We start from the raw sequence: 19,266 nt of genomic DNA, 5'->3' as shown, positions 1-19,266 counted from the left end.
GACCTGACACACAACCAATCAAAATATCTAAAACCCCTGCCTGAGTGTCAGCTGATTAAGGATGTCAGCTGACACTAAAGTCTGCGCTTCCTCAAAGAACAGGACAGACGCCAAAGCAGATGTGTCCGCTCCCTTGCCAGCCTGGAGCGAAAGTACGCGCACCCCTTGCTATGGACGCGGCGGCTGACGCGCAAGCCAGGAGACAGCGTGGACCTGGAAGAGCCAGAAGTCGTGCAGATCTCTTCTGGGACGGGCGCCTCACTGGATCCTACAGGTGAGTTCCTGATAAACAGCCAAAAAAACAACTGCAAGGTATTTTTTCCATTTTTTTTCTTATTAACCCTGTTAAAATGCATTTATAAAAAAATAATTCTTAGCAATATGTACCACCCAAAGAAAGCCTAATTAGTGGTGGAAAAAACAAGATATAGATCAATAAATTGTGTTAAGTAGTGATAAAGTTATTAGCGAATGAATGGGAGGTGAAAATTGCTCTGATGCATAAGGTGAAAAATCCCCGCTGGCTGAAATGGTTAAATACCATTTCCCCTTCGAGTCATAGCAACTCAGAGGGATTATTAATTTGGGGTCTGTCTAATGCTGACACCTGAATTACATTTAAAGTCCAGCTACACCGATATAGATGTAATGACATTATGTCTATGGCGGCGCCCAGGTCAGGTGCTACACAGGATAGAGCGTGCGCCAAGACAACCTGTCTCATGGCTGGTGGGTCTCCAGTCTGTAGAGATGTTTTCAGTAATGGAAAGCAGGGAAAAGGTCATTAAAGTTTTGCTGGGGGGCTTTATAGTTCATAGTTATGCCTATGGTACCCTTAAAGAGACACTGTACTGGTAATATTCTGCCTGTCCTGCTGACACGGACCCAAAACCAGTATGGACATCACATCTGGCCATATTAGCTGCATGCTTATTTCAGGTGTGTAATTCAAATACTACTGCAGTCAAAAGGATCAGTAGATAAATAATTATGGCAGCCTTCATATCCCACTCACTACAGCAGTACAAACAGTAAACTATCTTGCTTGTGGAACAATGGCGTTTCAAGCACCCTTGGGGCCTATCTTGCTGTCAGCTGACCCCACACCAGCCAATTATAAGTGAGCTTCAAAATCTAGTGTTCCAAAGATCCCTTCTTTACTACAACACTATAGGCAAGCTCAAAACTTGTGTCTGAAGAATACATAAAATATATAAAATCCCCTGATATTCTTTATGTGGATTAAATCAGATCTCTCTACAAAAATTACCCAAAAATATTTAGCGCCCTAAAAATATATGTAAACCTCCTTTTTTCTAAAATAGGTTTCATAATGTTACCCTTTTCTTTTTTTTCCCAGTCTGGGTGCCTTTGCCTTACTGCAGTAACTGTGCTGTGCCAGAAGGCTTGTGGGTAGTTCTTTTTTTCTTTAGCTACAGTAAAGCTTATCTCAGCATGCAATGCAAATAGTAAAAAGCTTCCGGTTTTGGATAAGATAAAGGTAGCCATACACTGGTCGATTTGCCATTAGATCGACCAACCGACAGATCCCTATCTGATCGAATCTGATCAGAGAGGCATCGTATGGCTGCCTTTATAGCAAACAGATTGTGAATCAACTTCAGCCTGAAACCGATCACAATCTGTTGAGCTGCTCCTGCCGCCTGTCCCCCCCCCGTATACATTACCTGAAGCTGGCTCCGGGTCCTCTTTTCCGCGCTGCACGCATCCCAGCATCCTGCACCGCATCCCAGCGTACACTGTGAGCGACCTCTATCTGAACTTCCTGGTCACTGGAGTGACACAGGAAGTTAATGTACGCTGGGATGGAAGCAGGAACAGAGCGGTGCAGCGCGGAGAAGATGCCCGGGAGCCAGCACAGGTAATGTATAACTGTATCGGATCGGCCGCCGCTAGTGACGCGCTCCCTACCCGCGGGCAATCGACGGTAATTTCCCGCACGGCGCGATCGACGGACCGATCCGATTTCGGGAGGAAATCGGATCGGCGGGTGCGTTTAGCGAGAACGATTGGCAGCAGATTCGATCCCAGTGATCGAATCTGCTGTCGAAACGGCGGCAAATCGGGCCAGTGTATGGCCAGCTTAAGGAAGGACACTATCACAAGAGGATTATAGAATCCCTGTCTTCTTTTTAAAAAATTTTCACAGTGCTGTATGCCTGTTGTCTAGATGATGTTACTGTGGAAGGGACAGTAAGCTGTGGCAGTAGGGAGGGAAAATTAACACTGATCTGAAGGGAAGGACAGAAGTGATGCCAGGTTTGGCATCACAAAGAAACAGTAAAGATGGAAACCAGCATAAATATTTTCTTTTTTCATATTACATTTCTCCTAAATCTGACAATGATCACTAAAACAACAGGATAGGTACATTAAGCTAAATAAGTAATTTCTTATTAAATGATTTTTGTTTTTCATTTGATATGGAGTTTCATCCCAACTTAACAATATGTGTGTTGTTGGTGACCCTGATTTTTTTTTTTATTACATTCTTTATGTTCTGTTTATGTTAAGAGCTGCCATACTTTTTTTCTCCAGAAGCATCTAAAGTCTGTTAAAAAGGAGACCTGAATTAGTTTTTGCTCAAATAAAACTGTATTTGAAACTAAACAAGCAAAAATGACTTATTACTTGAAGGAGCCTCAACTGCTCTCAAAGTGGACCTGAACTATTGCACAGGAAAGAAGCACAACAGAGAAATGCACCCTGCATGTATATAGAGAGTTTATCCTGTCTAATTCCCCCTCATCTGTGACTAATCACAAGTTGTAATTTGATCTCTCAGCTGTGTCAGCTAACTGCCACGGCAGAGCAGCTAACACAGGATGCTAACAATATGTCTGCTTTTATGAACGTAGGAAGCAGACACTACAGATTTATTGCAGGATTTGTATCAGCTGTAACAAAGAAATGTTTTTTTGTTTTTGTTTTTTTAACCCATTCGCGTTCCGTCGTTTTCACTTGAGAAATGTTCACCTCCCACTCATTAGCCTATAACTTTATTACTACTTATCACAATGAACTGATCTATATCTTGTTTTTTCCACCACCAATTAGGCTTTCTTTGGGGGGTACATTTTGCTAAGAGCCACTTTACTGTAAATGCATTTTAACAGGAAGAATAAGAAAAAAAACTGAAAAAATCATTATTTCTCAGTTTTCAGCCATTATAGTTTTAAAATAATACATGCCTCCATAATTAAAACTCACGTATTGTATTTGCCCATATGTCCCAGTTATTACACCGTTAGAATTATGTCCCTATCACAATGTATGGCGACAATATTTTATTTGGAAATAAAGGTGCATTTTTTCCGTTTTTCATCTATCACTATTTACAAGTTTAAACTTAAAAAAAATATAGAAATATATCATCTTTACATTGATATTTAAAAAGTTTAGACCCTTAGGTAAATATTTACATTTTTTTTTTTATTGTAATGGTTTTTTATTTTTTTATATTAAACATTTTATTTGGGTAGTTTTGGGAGGGTGGGATGTAAACAATAGGTTTATAATGTAAATGTGTGTTGATTTTAATATTTTTTACTTTTAGTTGTAGTATTACTTTTTGGCCACAAGATGGCGGCCATGAGTTTGTTTACATGACGTCACTCTAAGCGTAACAAGCGCTTAGAGCGACGCATGGGGGAGGTAACAGCCAGAAAAGGCGCAGCTTCCGAGAGAAGCTGTCGCTTTTTCAGCGGGGGAGAGGAATCAGTGATCGGGCACCATAGCCCGATTCACTGATTGCCTGGCTAACGAACCGAGGGCCAGGAGCGCGCGTGCATGCGCGCGATCGGCCGCGGGAGCGCGCATGGTTCCTGGACGTAGTTTCTACGTCCAGGAACCAAAATAGGTTAAAGTTATTACCATAAGGCACTGTAGGCATGTGCCTACAGGCGCCTGATTATGGAAAGGCGGCTCACTCCCCTCCCAGAGCACCTCTCTCCCTCCTTCCCCATGCAGAGTCCTGATGAGAGTGTAAATGAGAGGTTATTCACCCTCGCTCTCTGCATTCCACTGAAGAGATCTCCTTTCAGTTGAGGACACCTCTAGCTATGTAATACTGAGGTTCCTCTAGCTACCTAATACTTGGGGGTGCCTTAGTACCTAGGTACTGAGGGTACTTAATACTGAGGGTACTTCCTGGGGCACCTGTAGCTACCTATGACGGGCAAGAAAAGTAAGGGTGAAGTGACAGCTGGGGCAGCCAGCACACTTGCAGTGTGGTTCAGCGGGGGTTTGTAGGTTTATGGAGGGCGGAGTCTAGGGTGCCAGGATATCTGTTCCTTTAGGCTCCTGTTAGGTAAATCCAGGCCTGTGCTATTGAGTATCTTTTAAAGCAGAGAGGAAGTTCTGAGCTCAGCTCCGCTTTAAGGACAAAAAAAAATAAATTTAAGATTAAAAGTTTTGATAAACTTGATTTATTGTCAAAACAACTTAGAGTACTTTAATATGCAGTGTTCTTACTGTACATCGCAGTGCATTTTCATGTTCCCTCTCATGTGCTCTCATTTATTCAGTTCACTAATCTCCATCAGCTTCTATTTTCACTGAAGTGTAGCCATCACTCCTGTAATTTAACAACAGTTGGCGTCCTGTTTGGCGTTCCCGCCCCTCCTAACGGCCTGTAATTTCTGCAATGACTAGGTGCTATTAATGAGGACACAGCCATGTTCTTTTCAACCTTGCTTAACCATTATTACCAGGTACTTTAGCTTCTGTGTAGTTTAATGACTCAGAGAACATTCAATACTTCAAGATGTAATCCTGAATGGCAAGTTATACCAATTTATTTATGCTGGAACTCGTCTACCAAGGTTCTGCAAGACTGCACAACAGTGGAGCGAAGCAGGTGATTCCGGTAAAATGGTCCACTGCAAAGCTAACTATGGCCATAGCGGTGCTAAAGGGGGGAAATTTGAGTGCTAGAGGCGGTGCGAATATCAGAAGAGTGGGTTCTTAGAGATAAAAGTGCTGTACTGTACAAATGGGGGGGGGGGGGTCGTTTGCGTTAGGTATTGATTGTGAGGGTTCAAGTTGGAATAGGGTTGGGTTTATCAATAGTAAAATACCGGTAAAAATTACGGATATCGTACGGTCATATTACCTATTGCACAGTAGTAGACTATCTGTAATGTTATTGAAATTCTATTAGTGGCTTAGCCCGGGTGTGCCCAAATGACCACAGTCCCAAATATTATAAATTGTGTTCTATTAGGTGGTTACAGTAGATATAGCAAAAGGTTAATTACTTAAGCCTTTTGGGCGTAGCGGCTACATCCAAAAGGCTGCCCCTGCTGCTGATCGCTGCCACCGGCAATCGGGAACACAGTTCCCATTCATTGATCTAAGTCCCCATTAGAAAGACCAACGACTTCTATGAGAAGCCGTGAAGCCACAATCATTCTAAGTAACACATCCCCTCTTAACTTCCTGTAAGCTTACAGCATGGGTCTCAAACTCGCGGCCCGCGGGCCACTTGCGGCCCTCGATGCAGTATTTTCTGGCCCGCGCCGTCCCATATGATCTGCCGCATCCGCATCGCCGCCGCATCCATCTCACTGAAGCGAACTATCTTGTATTTAAATTTAACTTACAGTTCGCTTCAGTGGTCCCATAGGAGTGATCCGCCGCGTCCCAGCCTCGAAACGAGGGCTGCAGAGCCCCCAAATCGGCCGGGGGGCAATCCTGGAAGGGGCAGAGCTGTCAGCTTCAGCTCTGCCCCTCCTGACGTCAATCGCGGCGCATCACCGCCTCTGCCCGCCCCTCTCTGTGAAGGAAAAGGGAGAGGGGCGGGCAGAGGCGGTGATGCGCCGCGATTGACGTCAGGAGGGGCAGAGCTGAAGCTGACAGCTCTGCCCCTTCCAGGATTCCCCTCCAGCGCGATTTGGGGGCTCTGCAGCCCTCGTTTCAAGGCGGGGACGCGGCGGATCACTCGTATGGGACCACTGGAACGAACTGTAAGTTAAATTTAGGAATAGGAAAAAAAGATTGCTTCAGTGAAAATTTTGAATAACAGTCAATGTGTGGTGGGGGGCGGGAGCTGCTGATTGATGTCACAACAGTGACTGAGTGACATTAAGCATGAGATTGCTGCACAGGTATATGTTCCCACAGAAAGAGTTAGTCATCATACGAAATAATTAAAACTGTTAATATGTTCATAAGAAATAATTAAAACTGTTAATAATGACATTTGAGCACTTTTTTTGTGAAATCCCTTATGCGGCCCTCCCTCATCCTGACTTTGCCTCCTGCGGCCCCCCGGTAAATTGAGTTTGAGACCCCTGGCTTACAGTATGCCAAAAAAAAAAAAAAAAAATTGAGGCCATCTTGTGGCCAAATAGTAAAATTACACCTACATAAATTTTTTTTTTAATAAATATTACCACACTTACATTTATAATTAACTAATTACTTCCCACACTCTCCTAAAAATACCCCAATAAAACTTAATAAAAAAATTACAATTAAAAAAACAAAACATAAATAGTTATATTAGGGTCTGAACTTTTTAATATGCTTGTCAAGAGGGTATATTACTATTATTTTTAAATTAGTTATGAGCTTGTAAATAGTGATGGAGGCAAAACAGAAAAAAATGCAACTTTATTTCCAAATAAAATATTGGCACCTTACATTGTGATAGGAACATAATTGAAATGGTGTAATAAGCAGAATAAATGGGCAAATACAATACATGGGTTTTAATTATGTAGCATGTGTTCTAACACTGTCAACCAAAAGGAATAGAGTATAAAGAATGTTTAATAGCTGAAAGCTTACTTTTTTTCTTTTAAACTAGCCAATACATGGTATTATCCTGATTCAATCTTCCTGTCTGTAAAATACAAGCTATAGTCTCCAGCAATGCTTAGCTACGAAGATACAAGTACATCTGAAGGTGACTTTTCTTCCTTAAAAGCACCATCGTTTGGACGATCTGCTTTACTCAAGCTCTATTTGTGATTGTTTACATTTGGTAACTGTTTGTGATGTTTATATTTGGTGACTATCATTGTTGAACTAATTAGCCTTAATTTTATCACCTGAGTTAGGCAAAAAATATCTAAAGCTTGCCATATAAACATTAATTTTTATCACCCAAATGGGCCCCACCAGCCAGCCATCGTGCCACCTTACAGAACTCCTACTGAGATTCTGGTTTCATTGGAAAATTACAGTGGCTCATTACTAGTAGATAAGATAAAATTAGACAGGCTGTTATCTCTAAATACAAACAGGGTGGGTTTCGCTGTGTTTTCCTTCTCTCCTGTGGAAGAGTTTAGGTCCTCTTTAACACCAAGTGAGGGATTTCACTATCTGAAAGATGTGGTCTTCTACCCCCCACTCTTCCTGCTGTCCACAAAAATAAAAAGAAGTGACAGGCCAACTTTGCTATCTGGAAAGCTTTTTCTTCTTTAAACATCCTGGCATTGCCTAGTCCCAAGTGTCAGGCCTGTAGGGATATCCACCCCAGTGCTGGGCCGAAATTACGCATTAGCGTAATTACGCATCGTAATTCACTACAAATGCACCGTAAGCGTTACGTGTAAGGTTACGGTATTACGCGTAATTAATTACGCGTAGACCGTAGGGTTACGTTTTACGCGTAACAAATTACGCGTAAGACAGTAAACTCCCATTGAAATTACACAGTCTGCCGTAATCGCGTAATATTACGCTCCCGTATAATATAAAAAAGCCGCCGACTTTAAGGGTTAATAGCAAAGCCCCCTTAAGTGCTAAGAGCCTCAAATTTGGAGAATATATTAAGGAGATCAGAAGGAATAAGAGGAAAAAAATTTTTTTTCAAAAAGACCTTATAGTTTTTGAGAAAATCGATGTTAAAGTTTCAAAGGAAAAATATATACATTTAAAAACCCACCGACTTTAACGGTTAATAGCAAAGCCTGCTTAAAATTTAGGAACACCAAATTCACAGGGTATATTAAGGGGATCAGTGGGAATAAGAGGAAAAAAATTTTTTTCAAAAAGACCTTATAGTTTTTGAGAAAATCGATTTTTAAGTTTCAAGGGCGAAAATGTCTTTTAAATGCGGAAAATGTCAGTTTTTTTTGCACAGGTAACAATAGTGTTTTATTTTCATAGATTCCCCCAAGTGGGAAGAGTTTTACTTACTTCGTTCTGAGTGTGGGAAATATTAAAAAAAACGACGTGGGGTCCCCCCTCCCAGACCTCTTTAACCCCTTGTCCCCCATGCAGACTGGGATAGCCAGAATGCGGAGCACCGGCCGCGTGGGGCTCCGCACCCTGACTATACCAGCCCGCGTGGTCCATGGATTGGGGGGTCTCGGAAGGGGAGGGGCAGCCAAGCTTTCCCCTCCCCCTCCGAGCCCTTGTCCAATCCAAGGACAAGGGGCTCTTCTCCACCTCCGATGGGCGGTGGAGGTGGAGGCCGCGATTTCCTGGGGAGGGGTTCATGGTGGCATCTGGGAGTCCCCTTTAAAAAGGGGTCCCCCAGATGCCCACCCCCCTCCCAGGAGAAATGAGTATAGAGGTACTTGTAGTACCCCTTACCCATTTCCTTTAAAGGGAAGGTCCAAGCAAAAAAAAAAAAAAATGAGTTTCACTTACCTGGGGCTTCTACCAGCCCCAGGTAGCCATCCTGTGCCCTCGTAGTCACTCACTGCTGCTCCAGTCCCCCGCTGGCAGCTTTCTGACCTCGGAGGTCAGGGCCACATTGCATACATTTTTACGCATTCCAGCTAGTGCAGGAAAAAAAATGTACGCATTGCACCACTAACGCGTAAAAATGTATGTGTTAATGTTGCTGCACTAGCGGGAATGTGTAATAATGTACGCAATTCGGCCCTGACCTCTGAGGTCAGAAAGCTGCCAGCGGGGGACTGGAGCAGCAGTGAGTGACTACGAGGGCACAGGATGGCTGCATGGGGCTGGTAGAAGCCACAGGTAAGTGAAACTCATTTTTTTTTTTTGCTTGGACCTTCCCTTTAAGAGTTAAAAGTAAATAAACACACAAACACATAGAAAAAGTATTTTAATTGAACAAAAAACATAACCACGAAAAAAGTCCTTTAATATTCTTAATTAACCATTAATACTTACCTGTCCCTTTAAAAGCCAGTTCCCACGCAATATCCTCGGAAATATACTAATCAGTTACAATGTAACAAAGTTATTACAATGTAACAACTTTGTTACATTGTAACTACGCCGCACCCGACGTCACTCACCGCCGCCGCGTCTGTGCTGCAGGACCCGACAGAGCTCTGAGCTATATAGCTCAGAGCTCTCTAAGCATCTTTGTATTTGGGCTCCAAGGAGCCCATTGGTCCTTAGCAGACCAATGGGGTTCCTTCTGATTTGAAGGAACCCCATTGGTCTGCTAAGGACCAATGGGGCTCCTTGGAGCCCAAATACAAAGATGCTTTCGAGAGCTCTGAGCTAATATAGCTCAGAGCTCTGTCGGGTGAATTGACGCTAAGTCCCCGCCGGCTCCGCTGCCCTCCCCGCCTCTCCCACATGTCACCTATATACATGCTGGCACCCATGGGTGCCAGCATGTATATGAGTGACAGGTGTGGGCGGAGTGGACGGCGGGAGCCGGCGGGGACTAGCGTGTATGCGGCGGCCGGCGGGTGAGCGGCGAGTGACGTCGGGTGCGGTGGTGTTACAAAGTAACAAAGTTGTTACATTGTAATAACTTTGTTACATTGTAACTGATTAGTATATTTCCGAGGATATTGCGTGGGAACTGGCTTTTAAAGGGACAGGTAAGTATTAATGGTTAATTAAGAATATTAAAGGACTTTTTTCGTGGTTATGTTTTTTGTTCAATTAAAATACTTTTTCTATGTGTTTGTGTGTTTATTTACTTTTAACTCTTAAAGGAAATGGGTAAGGGGTACTACAAGTACCTCTATACTCATTTCTCCTGGGAGGGGGGTGGGCATCTGGGGGACCCCTTTTTAAAGGGGACTCCCAGATGCCACCATGAACCCCTCCCCAGTAAATCGCGGCCTCCACCTCCACCGCCCATCGGAGGTGGAGAAGAGCCCCTTGTCCTTGGATTGGACAAGGGCTCGGAGGGGGAGGGAAAAGCTTGGCTGCCCCTCCCCTTCCGAGACCCCCCAATCCATGGACCACGCGGGCTGGTATAGTCAGGGTGCGGAGCCCCACGCGGCCGGTGCTCCGCATTCTGGCTATCCCAGTCTGCATGGGGGACAAGGGGTTAAAGAGGTCTGGGAGGGGGGACCCCACGTCTTTTTTTTTTATATTTCCCACACTCAGAACGAAGTAAGTAAAACTCTTCCCACTTGGGGGAATCTATGAAAATAAAACACTATTGTTACCTGTGCAAAAAAAACTGACATTTTCCGCATTTAAAAGACATTTTCGCCCTTGAAACTTAAAAATCGATTTTCTCAAAAACTATAAGGTCTTTTTGAAAAAAAAATGTTTCCTCTTATTCCCACTGATCCCCTTAATATGCCCTGTGAATTTGGTGTTCCTAAATTTTAAGCAGGTTTTGCTATTAACCGTTAAAGTCGGCGGGTTTTTAAATGTATATATTTTTCCTTTGAAACTTTAACATCGATTTTCTCAAAAACTATAAGGTCTTTTTGAAAAAAAAAAATTTCCTCTTATTCCTTCTGATCTCCTTAATATATTCTCCAAATTTGAGGCTCTTAGCACTTAAGGGGGCTTTGCTATTAACCCTTAAAGTCGGCGGCTACCTAACATTGATCCATGCGTCAACTTTTCCGCTTGGCAGCATGACCTTACGCATTAATTGCTAGTAGGATTTTACGCGTAAGCCTATAACGTAATAACTTGAAATACGGTATACTTACGTGTAATTGCGTAAGTGCTATGCGTAATTATAGACATGTACCGAAATTGAATGTCTATGCCGTAAGCGTAATTTCGTAATGCGTAATAGCGTAAAATTACGCGTAATGATCCGTAAGCGTAGCTTTCTCCATTACGACCAGCACTGATCCACCCACGAATCAGCTCCAATGCCCCAATCTAACTCCACACGCTTCACCCTATGTGGTGCGTCCCCACTCGAACAGGAGGTGAAGAAGCAACACCTACCTGACTTCGATTACACCCAGGCCTTTAGTGTGCAAGGTATTGGAGCTGAATGCAGGGTGAGCAAATAAACTTCCAGGCCAAACAAGGAAACAGAATAACAAAGTCCAGCCACAGTCCAGGGTCATACACGTTTAAAGAGAACCCGAGGCGGGGTTCTTACAATGCAATCCCCATACAGAGGCTGGGTCTGCCTATAGAGCCCAGCCTCTGTTGATATTTAGCTTCCCCCAAAGCCCCCCCTGCGCACTGTGAGACCCCATTAATCACAGCCGCACTGTGCGGGCTATATTTACCTCACTAATGTCAGTCTCTGCTCTCCCCCGCCTCCTGAATCGCTCCGGTCCCCGCCCGCGTCCCTTCCCTCCAATCAGCAGGGAGGGAAGGGACGTGGGCAGTGAAAAAGCGCTAGCAGCGCGAAACGGACGTCCGCAGGGGGACATAGACCTGGCGCCCACTCTTCCGCATTGCATCTGACCTTCGCTGACAGTAAGTGTTTTACCATTATCTTTTGAATAAATTAATAATTATCCTAATCGCAGTGCTGGCTTCATCTCATCTCTCCCCTCCATACAAGATTGCTTTCTGTTACACAGCCCGTGCACACTTTCTAAGGGAATCATATCCTTACAGTCTAAAGCTAAGTGGAGTCGAGCCCAGTCTCCTGCTGTAATTTTGTAAAGTGCTGGAATTTCATGTGTCTTGCTTTGAAATAAGTTTAACAGTGTTCCTAGGATTTGTATTCTAAAGTAGACCCGAGGTGAGAATAAACTGATGAGATAAACAATTGTATTTATCCTCCTACTCCTAAAAATGATTTTTTTTTTTAGATATCCCATGTTTTACTTTATATTTAACCGCTCTGCGACTGCCTAGCACAGGATGACGGCCGCAGAGTGGCTCTCTCATTCCTCAGTCACGTCTCGCGAGGAGCGCTCGCCTAACACGTTCTCTGCACTGCACACAGCGGGGCTCCGTGATCAGCCTGCCAGCCGTGTTCGAGCTGGCAGGCTGTATATAACAAACAAATAAACGTGTACAGCGTTGCAATCTAGAGCAGCGCTATACAGGGGACAGCCTTGTCACTCAACTGTCCCTCCTAACAGCTCACAATCTATTACCCATCACAGGCATATGCCTATGTATGTGTAATGTAGTGTATGGATAACAGTCTAGGGGTAATTGGGGGGGGGGGGGGGGGTAATAAAAGTACTAATAGGTTTAAAAAAATCATTTTTATTAATAAAAATAATAAACATTGCAGCAGCTTTCAGAGACCACCAAAAGAAAGTTCTATTAGTGGGAAGAAAAGGAGGTAAGATTCATTTGAATGCTTAGTAAACCATTACAGCTGAAGTGCTGAATTGTAAAAGAATGGCCTGGTCACTAGGGGGGTATAAAAGTTTGGTCCTCAAAAGGATGAACCATTTATAAAGTAGATTGAATGTTTTGTTTGTTTTTGTCTCTGCTCAATGGCAGACTATTAAAGTGAACCAAGCACCATTTTTAGCTCCCAGGGCAACTCATTAGCACAATAAAAATGCATGCCAATAATGTGGCTCATTATTAAAAAAAACCACTTTTCATTTTACCTCTTCTTTTTACATTTAAAGTTAAGCAGAGGTGTTTTACCATACTTCCAAGGCCTTCTTGACCGCAGACATTTCAGGAAGATAAGGACTGATGTAATTACAGTATTTTATTGCACACATCAGCAGAGAGCAAAAAAAAGCTTTCATCGGCGGGGGCGGGGGGGGGGATGGTGTCGGGAGACATAGGACACTATGCTTCAAAGAGTTTAAAGAAGTCACATATGCTATCTTCACACCTTCCCCTGGATAAGTAATTATAATTACTATATTCTCCACAGACTACCCACAAGACAGAAGCTGTCACTTGCTTGCCTGAAAATTTACTTTTGGGCAGCAAAATAAAACAAGAGAAACAGCATGGTTATGTTGCACTGTAAATACACATTTTTAACCACTTTATCCACCACTACAGTATGTCTAAATCCTCTGTGAGTTAAAGGGAACCTACACTGAAAGCATATGGATTTTTCCCTTTAAAATTACACCAGTTGCCCGACTCTCCTACTGATCTTGTGTCTCTAATACTTTTAGCCACAGCCCCTCAACAAACATGCAGATCAGGAGCTCTGACTGAAGTCAGACTGGATTAGCTGCATGCTTGTTTCAGACGTGTGATTCAGCCACAACTGCAGCCAAAGAGATCAGCAGGACAACCAGGCAACTCTTATTGTTTAAAAGGAAACCTCCGTACCCCTCTCTGTTTAGGTCCCCCTTTAATGCAAGCCATGAGGACGTAGACATACGTCTTGTAGCTGAAACACAGCTGTGCGCAATTGGGCTTGCTCCTGTGCAAACCTCCAGCACTATCTGCTGCAGCATTAATTGGTGAAAGGGAATATATGTTCCCTGAGCCACTAAGATTGATTTTAGCAATTAAAAATACTTTTAGTTTCTCAGTTCATAGTGAAAAATACCCACTGTGACATAATTTCAGGATCAAATATCCTTACCATAAATTGTGGCAGAAACTTAATTTAAATTTTGGGATAAACGGTATAAATAGCCAAACAAAATTTGTGTTTTTTTATCTACAGTAGCGCTTTAAAAACAAAAAAAACAAAAAAAACTGGAATTGGTAAAACTGAGAAATAATGTGGGTATTGTTTTCTATTTTTTTCATCTTTTTCCCATCAAAGTGCATAAGAAACATAAAAAACACAATTGCCATATTATATTGTGTCTTGAACAAAATATTTATATTTCCTTTAGGTCTCATAAGTAGGGATAAAGTTATTGCTGATTAAATAGGGACATAGTTAAAATGTCAAAACTGCTCTGATTCATTAGGGAGGAAACAAGGTCTGGATGCAAAGAGGTTAACTCATCATGTCACATGTCCCCTAGATTACACTTTAAAGAACATCTGAATGCGTAGCAGTCATCAGGATTAAAAAAAAAAAAGAGAGGATATTATCTCTCTAAGGTTTGAGCTTAAACTTCATGGTGAAGGCTGACGCAATGAGGGCGATCACGCCAAGATTACGATTGAGGTAAATCGAAAATCAAAGCGACTTCTAAATTTATGATTATAGCATAATCCTTTCAAAATACACCTTGCATTCAACAGGACAAAATCGCCTGTAGTGGAAGAAGGCAGAAATCATTTCGTTATTGACGCCGGAGCGTTTAGCGAGATAAGCCCTGCACAGTTAAATTGAATATTATTCTTCCTGTGAGCCGGAGTCGTAGCAGAGACTCCACAAATGTTGCCATGGAGTTCTCAGTTTTCCGGTACAATAATTGACCTCAGAGTTCAGTTTTGCCTTTTGGAGTTTTTTTTTATTGTGTATTTTTTTTTTCACACTGCCCGGTGTATCATTATTTTAGCCAAGCCGTTTTGATGCCTGTGTAGCCAGTGATTATTACCGTGAATATTCGGTTGGCGTCCCGGAGCGGCGTCCGTCTCTGACACGCGTACGGAGATACGGGGACACATGATGAAGAGACCGGCGGATTGAAACTGGCAGGGCAATCTTCGTGCACCTGACGGGAAAGAAAAAACACACAAGGACAAGAGCAATGTTAGAAAAATCTAATATTTCTGTCCCTCAACCAACCCTTGCTTGTCTTTGGTTATGCTGGGCGCAAAATGAATTCTGTGCGAATCCATTAAAAAAACATATAGCCTCCAATTTGCAATCCCTGTGGTCTATGAAGAAGAGATTGGCAATTTTGTGCAATTAGCTTCACATGTGCAGTAGCACAATCAGCCCTGATTGCCCTTAAATGTATTTATGTCAGAGCTTTTGAGAGGTGACATGTGCCGGAAGGGAGACGTGTACTATTACATTCATGCAAGAAACATTTTTTTTAGAGTGTTAGAATACTTGTTAAAGAAAAATCCAGCATAAGATATAAAACCAAAAGACACAAGTCATTTTACAACATTTTTACAGGCATGGCAATTTGTCTAAAGTGAACCCTTACTTAGAGCAAACCTGAAGCGAAAATAAACTAAGCAAAGCAATAAAACATTAGTAGCAAGGAACAGAGTCTCATCTTGTTTCCAGCACAGGAAGAGTTAAGAAACTTCAGTTGTTATGTATGCAAAAGAGCTTCTCTGAGCACTCCAACCCAATTTGGGTCAGAGGCGGTCCTATTTTCTGAAGCACTCATACATCAAAGAAACAGCGAGAGGCAGCTTCAGATAAGGTTTTACTTCAGGGGAGTTGAAAGGGTCATTAGCTCTGCTTTGTTTCATAGTTTAAGTGGCTGGCTTATAATTGCAAATAAGACAGATTGATGCAGGGTTATAAAAATATATATATATATGAAACTGTAAATAAAAATATGAGACTTTTCTTTGCTACTAATGTGTATTAATTATCTATACTACACAACCAATTCATTATGTCATAAGTTGTAATCGCTTCAGTGTCACTTCAATGCATAGATAGGGCTTTAGGCTGACTTTAGGCTACGTTTACAGTAGGTGTTGTGGTCCCTGTAAAAGCAGGAGCGCAATGCAACAAAACTGAAAATTTGGACCACACATTATCCAGCTCGTTGTGTCTCTTACAGTCAGGGGCGTCTGAGTCACTAGGCAACTCTAAATTTTTGCCTATAGCGCCATTGGTGGAAGTGGGCGCCTTCCCGACAAGTCACCGCTCTGTTCGTGTTTATTTTATTTCTTTTTTTCAGCCAGGTCGGCGCCGGCTGTGACAGGAAGCTCAGCCTGTGCCCGGCGCCGCCTACTGGTCCGCCCCCTTCCTCTCCTCTTTTCCGAGCGAGCAGCAGCAGCACGCACATTAGTTTATGTGGGAGTGCTGTGCCGCCGCCTACTGGTTCGCCCCCTCTCCCCGCCCCCTCTCTCCCTCTCTGTTTAGAGCGTGCGGCCGCCGCACGCTAGTTTGTTTACACGCCGCGCCGGCGCCGCCCCTAACTCCGCCCCCCGCCTGTCACACGTGCTTGAAGGCACCGTGTGTGACGCCAGACGGAGGGACCAGTGCTACCGCCGGCTGACACCTGACCTGAGTCAGTGTGCACACAGCGCACAAACTAGCAGAGCCTGAGAGACGACACACACACAGACAGTGAGTGCCAATCCTCAGATCTGACTGCTGCTCTTGATAATTTTTTTTATATGCATCCTGGCTGGCTGGCCGGCCCTGATTCCGCCCCCCCCCCCGCTCGCCCATATCCCCCCCCGCTCGCCCAGTGGCTCCTGGGAATGGATATTAAACACAGGCATATATAGCATCATGCCTGCTGCTGTGTGGGTCTGGGCAGGACTCGGAGGGAGGGAGACACACTTGCTGCGCAGTGTACAGAGCAGCAGAGGGGACACCCTCATAGTGAGTGGCGTGACCCCTCTTGATATTATATGCCCCACTCTCCCCTGGCTGGCCCTGAGATTTGAGTGGGGGGGGGGGGGGGGGGCGCCACAGGTTTTCTTGCCTGGAGTGACAAAGTGGCTAGAAACACCCCTGCTTACAGTGAAGCATACAGTAGATTGTAAGCTCGCAAGGGCAGGGTCCTCCTCCTAATGTTTACTGTTCTTGTAACAATATTTGTGCTGCTTGGAACTCTGCTGTACATTTGTTAGTTGTATCTGTGTTCCCCTTGTCGTCTTATTGTGCTTTGTAAAGCGCTGCGGAATATGTTGGCGCTATATAAAGCAAAAATAATAATAATAATAATAATTCAGTCCAGGGGCGTAACAAGAATTCAGCAAAACTTTGGATAACCCCCTACCCCCCCCCCCCACCCCCCGCCTTCTGAACAGGTAAACGGAGAACCAATTTTATGCAATTGGCTAGTGCAGGCTTGAATGTGTTTTCACCAGCAGATAAAAATAGACAGCAGTGCACACATTTTTGCTATTAATTACATTTGCTTCTGTGATAAAAAGTGCATGTTGTCACACATACAGACACACATGGTATGCAGAAAACACGCACAGAAAACCAACAGAGGAGTGTGCTCCCAGCCTCAGCTTATTACACTCACTCTGTCCATCTGTGATGGAGCCGAACTGGCTCTGCAGACTTCTCCAGCTTCACAACCTTACAGAGCACTTGGGGAGGGGTAGAGAGGTTGGGGGCAGGACACTGTACACAAGACCCTGCTGCACACTGAATAGGGACCGTCTACAAATCTTTGTCTACAAAACTTTGTGTGATTCCTTATCAGTGGTTGAGCAGATGCAGTCATTAGAACAATTGTGCGGAGAGCAGAAAGCTTTTTCTCTCTTTAGTTGTCAGTCTCTCAGGAGACTGCAGCTTTTGGGCCCCCCTGCAGCTGTATCCCTTGCAGATCTGTTGTTACGCCCCTGATACAGTCAGTAAAAAGCATACTTCACGGTTACTAATAGAGCATGTACCTTTTCAATTACAGAGTGCTATAAAGTTATGTGAAACAAAGGATGCAAAATAATTTCCTAGGAGGAGAAACAATGAATTGCATACGGGCCAATATCTCTTACCTAAATTTATCATCTATACAGGGATATTCCCATGGTGCCGCCACAAGTGTAGTTAGATTAGTTCTTAACTGTCGGGATTTATAGTTTTGAAGACTTTTTGTCCTCTAAAAGTTACCAAGGACAGTGACCAGCCAGCACCTGCAACAGCAGTCCTGGGACACCGAGCAGGGATGGTACATTTCCCACAGGCTCTGATGGTGGTTGCAAGTGTGTGCAACCCACCTTTGTGAGTATATATATACAAATATTCTGAAGAAATGCACTTGTTACAGTGATATCGCACCATTGGGCTCATGGTCTCTCTCATTCTTTCAGAAACTTGGAGGTTACAGGTAACCACCAACAGTCACAATCCAGTAATTAAAGTGTACCAGAGCTCAAACATAAAAAGATTTTATACATATCTGGGGCTTCCTCCAGCCCCATCCAGTTGGATCGCTCCCACTCTGCTGTCCTCCTCCGATGTCTGCAGCTCTGGTTCTCGGTCCCCGCACTTCCGTCAGTCGGAGCCAGTCTAACGTATGAGAAGTGCGCTGTTTGCGTATCTCTCCAGCAGCCGCTGGAGATATGTAGAGTGCGCACGTCCGGTTCCTGAAGCTGCGGGCATCGGAGGACGGCGCCGTGGAAGCGACCCAGGCAGATGGGGCTGGAGGAAGCCCCAGGTATGTTCAAAATCTTTTTATTTTTTCAGCTCTGAGTCTCTTTAAAGCGGATCTGAGATGAAAAACTAACTATAACAAGTAACTTGTCTATATATCTTATGTACAGTTTAGATGGTTTAAACAGCAAATCTGTCTGCATACAGCTTTAATAGAATATGATTATTTCTTCCTGTGATACAATGACAGCAGCCATGTTGTTTGTAAACATTACGCACAGGCAAGCTTATCTGCACCATCAGCACTCAAGACTGTGAAAAAAAACCTAATCCCCCTCCTCCTCCCCTCTGCCGCCTCCTGCCCAGACTGAGCTCCCATGAGCCCTTGCTACTGCCAAGGCTCTCTGAAAACTGTGGGCGGGGCTTGTTTAGTTTATAGGGAATTCGAGTATTAAAACAAAAACAAAAAAGTATTTAGCTTGAGGAATGCCCTATAAACAATAGGAAAGGAACACAATTATGCAATGAGTAAAAGTTCATCTCGGATCCACTTTAAGTAAAAAGCTGCCAGCAGGGTATGAAAAACAACAGGTTGTAGATGACAGTCTATTTTATCTAGGTCAAGTGAGAACTGGGGATGTATGATGAGACAAAGTAGATATACCACCCTCTTCCTTGAGCAGAGGGGCATTCCTATAACATGTGAGTGAGAGTACCAGCATCAAGCATTGTGAGGATGCTGAACTAGAGAAGTTAGCTAGTTTTCTGGGGGTTACGTACCATCTAGAGATCACCTTTTAGTGTTGTTCCCAATGTGAGTTGCATTTTGAAAGCTTAGATACAAGCTTGGAAGCTTTTATAAAATCACTTGTGGTTAAGTCAAAGCCTATGTCATGAGACCAGACATTAGCATATTAAAACAAAACCTTATATTTATTAGAGAAAAGGGAATGGTACTAGATGGAGATTACTACTTTGATTGCGCAGTAGAACAGACCTGATCGGGCTCAGTTATTCTGCTTCCGCCAGAGCCCAAGGGGAAG

The 19,266-nt window shown here is 43.5% G+C and overlaps 1 protein-coding gene across 3 annotated transcripts in view; it reads right to left on the bottom strand.

Moving 5' to 3' along the window:
• Positions 1–19,266, bottom strand: part of DNTT (DNA nucleotidylexotransferase) — a 614,660-nt gene that overhangs the window by 417,154 nt on the left and 178,240 nt on the right. For all 3 annotated transcript variants that reach the window (XM_068258688.1, XM_068258686.1, XM_068258687.1), the window contains exon 3: positions 14,568–14,684. In XM_068258688.1, coding sequence (XP_068114789.1) covers positions 14,568–14,684 — 117 coding nt within the window. The remainder of the gene's footprint in view (positions 1–14,567; positions 14,685–19,266) is intronic.

The sequence above is a fragment of the Hyperolius riggenbachi genome, chromosome 10, assembly GCF_040937935.1.
Source record: "Hyperolius riggenbachi isolate aHypRig1 chromosome 10, aHypRig1.pri, whole genome shotgun sequence".
In the NCBI taxonomy this organism is placed as follows: Eukaryota; Metazoa; Chordata; class Amphibia; order Anura; family Hyperoliidae; genus Hyperolius; species Hyperolius riggenbachi.
The sequence above is the reverse complement of the archived record's forward strand: the minus strand, read 5'-3'. Positions and strand labels throughout refer to the sequence as shown.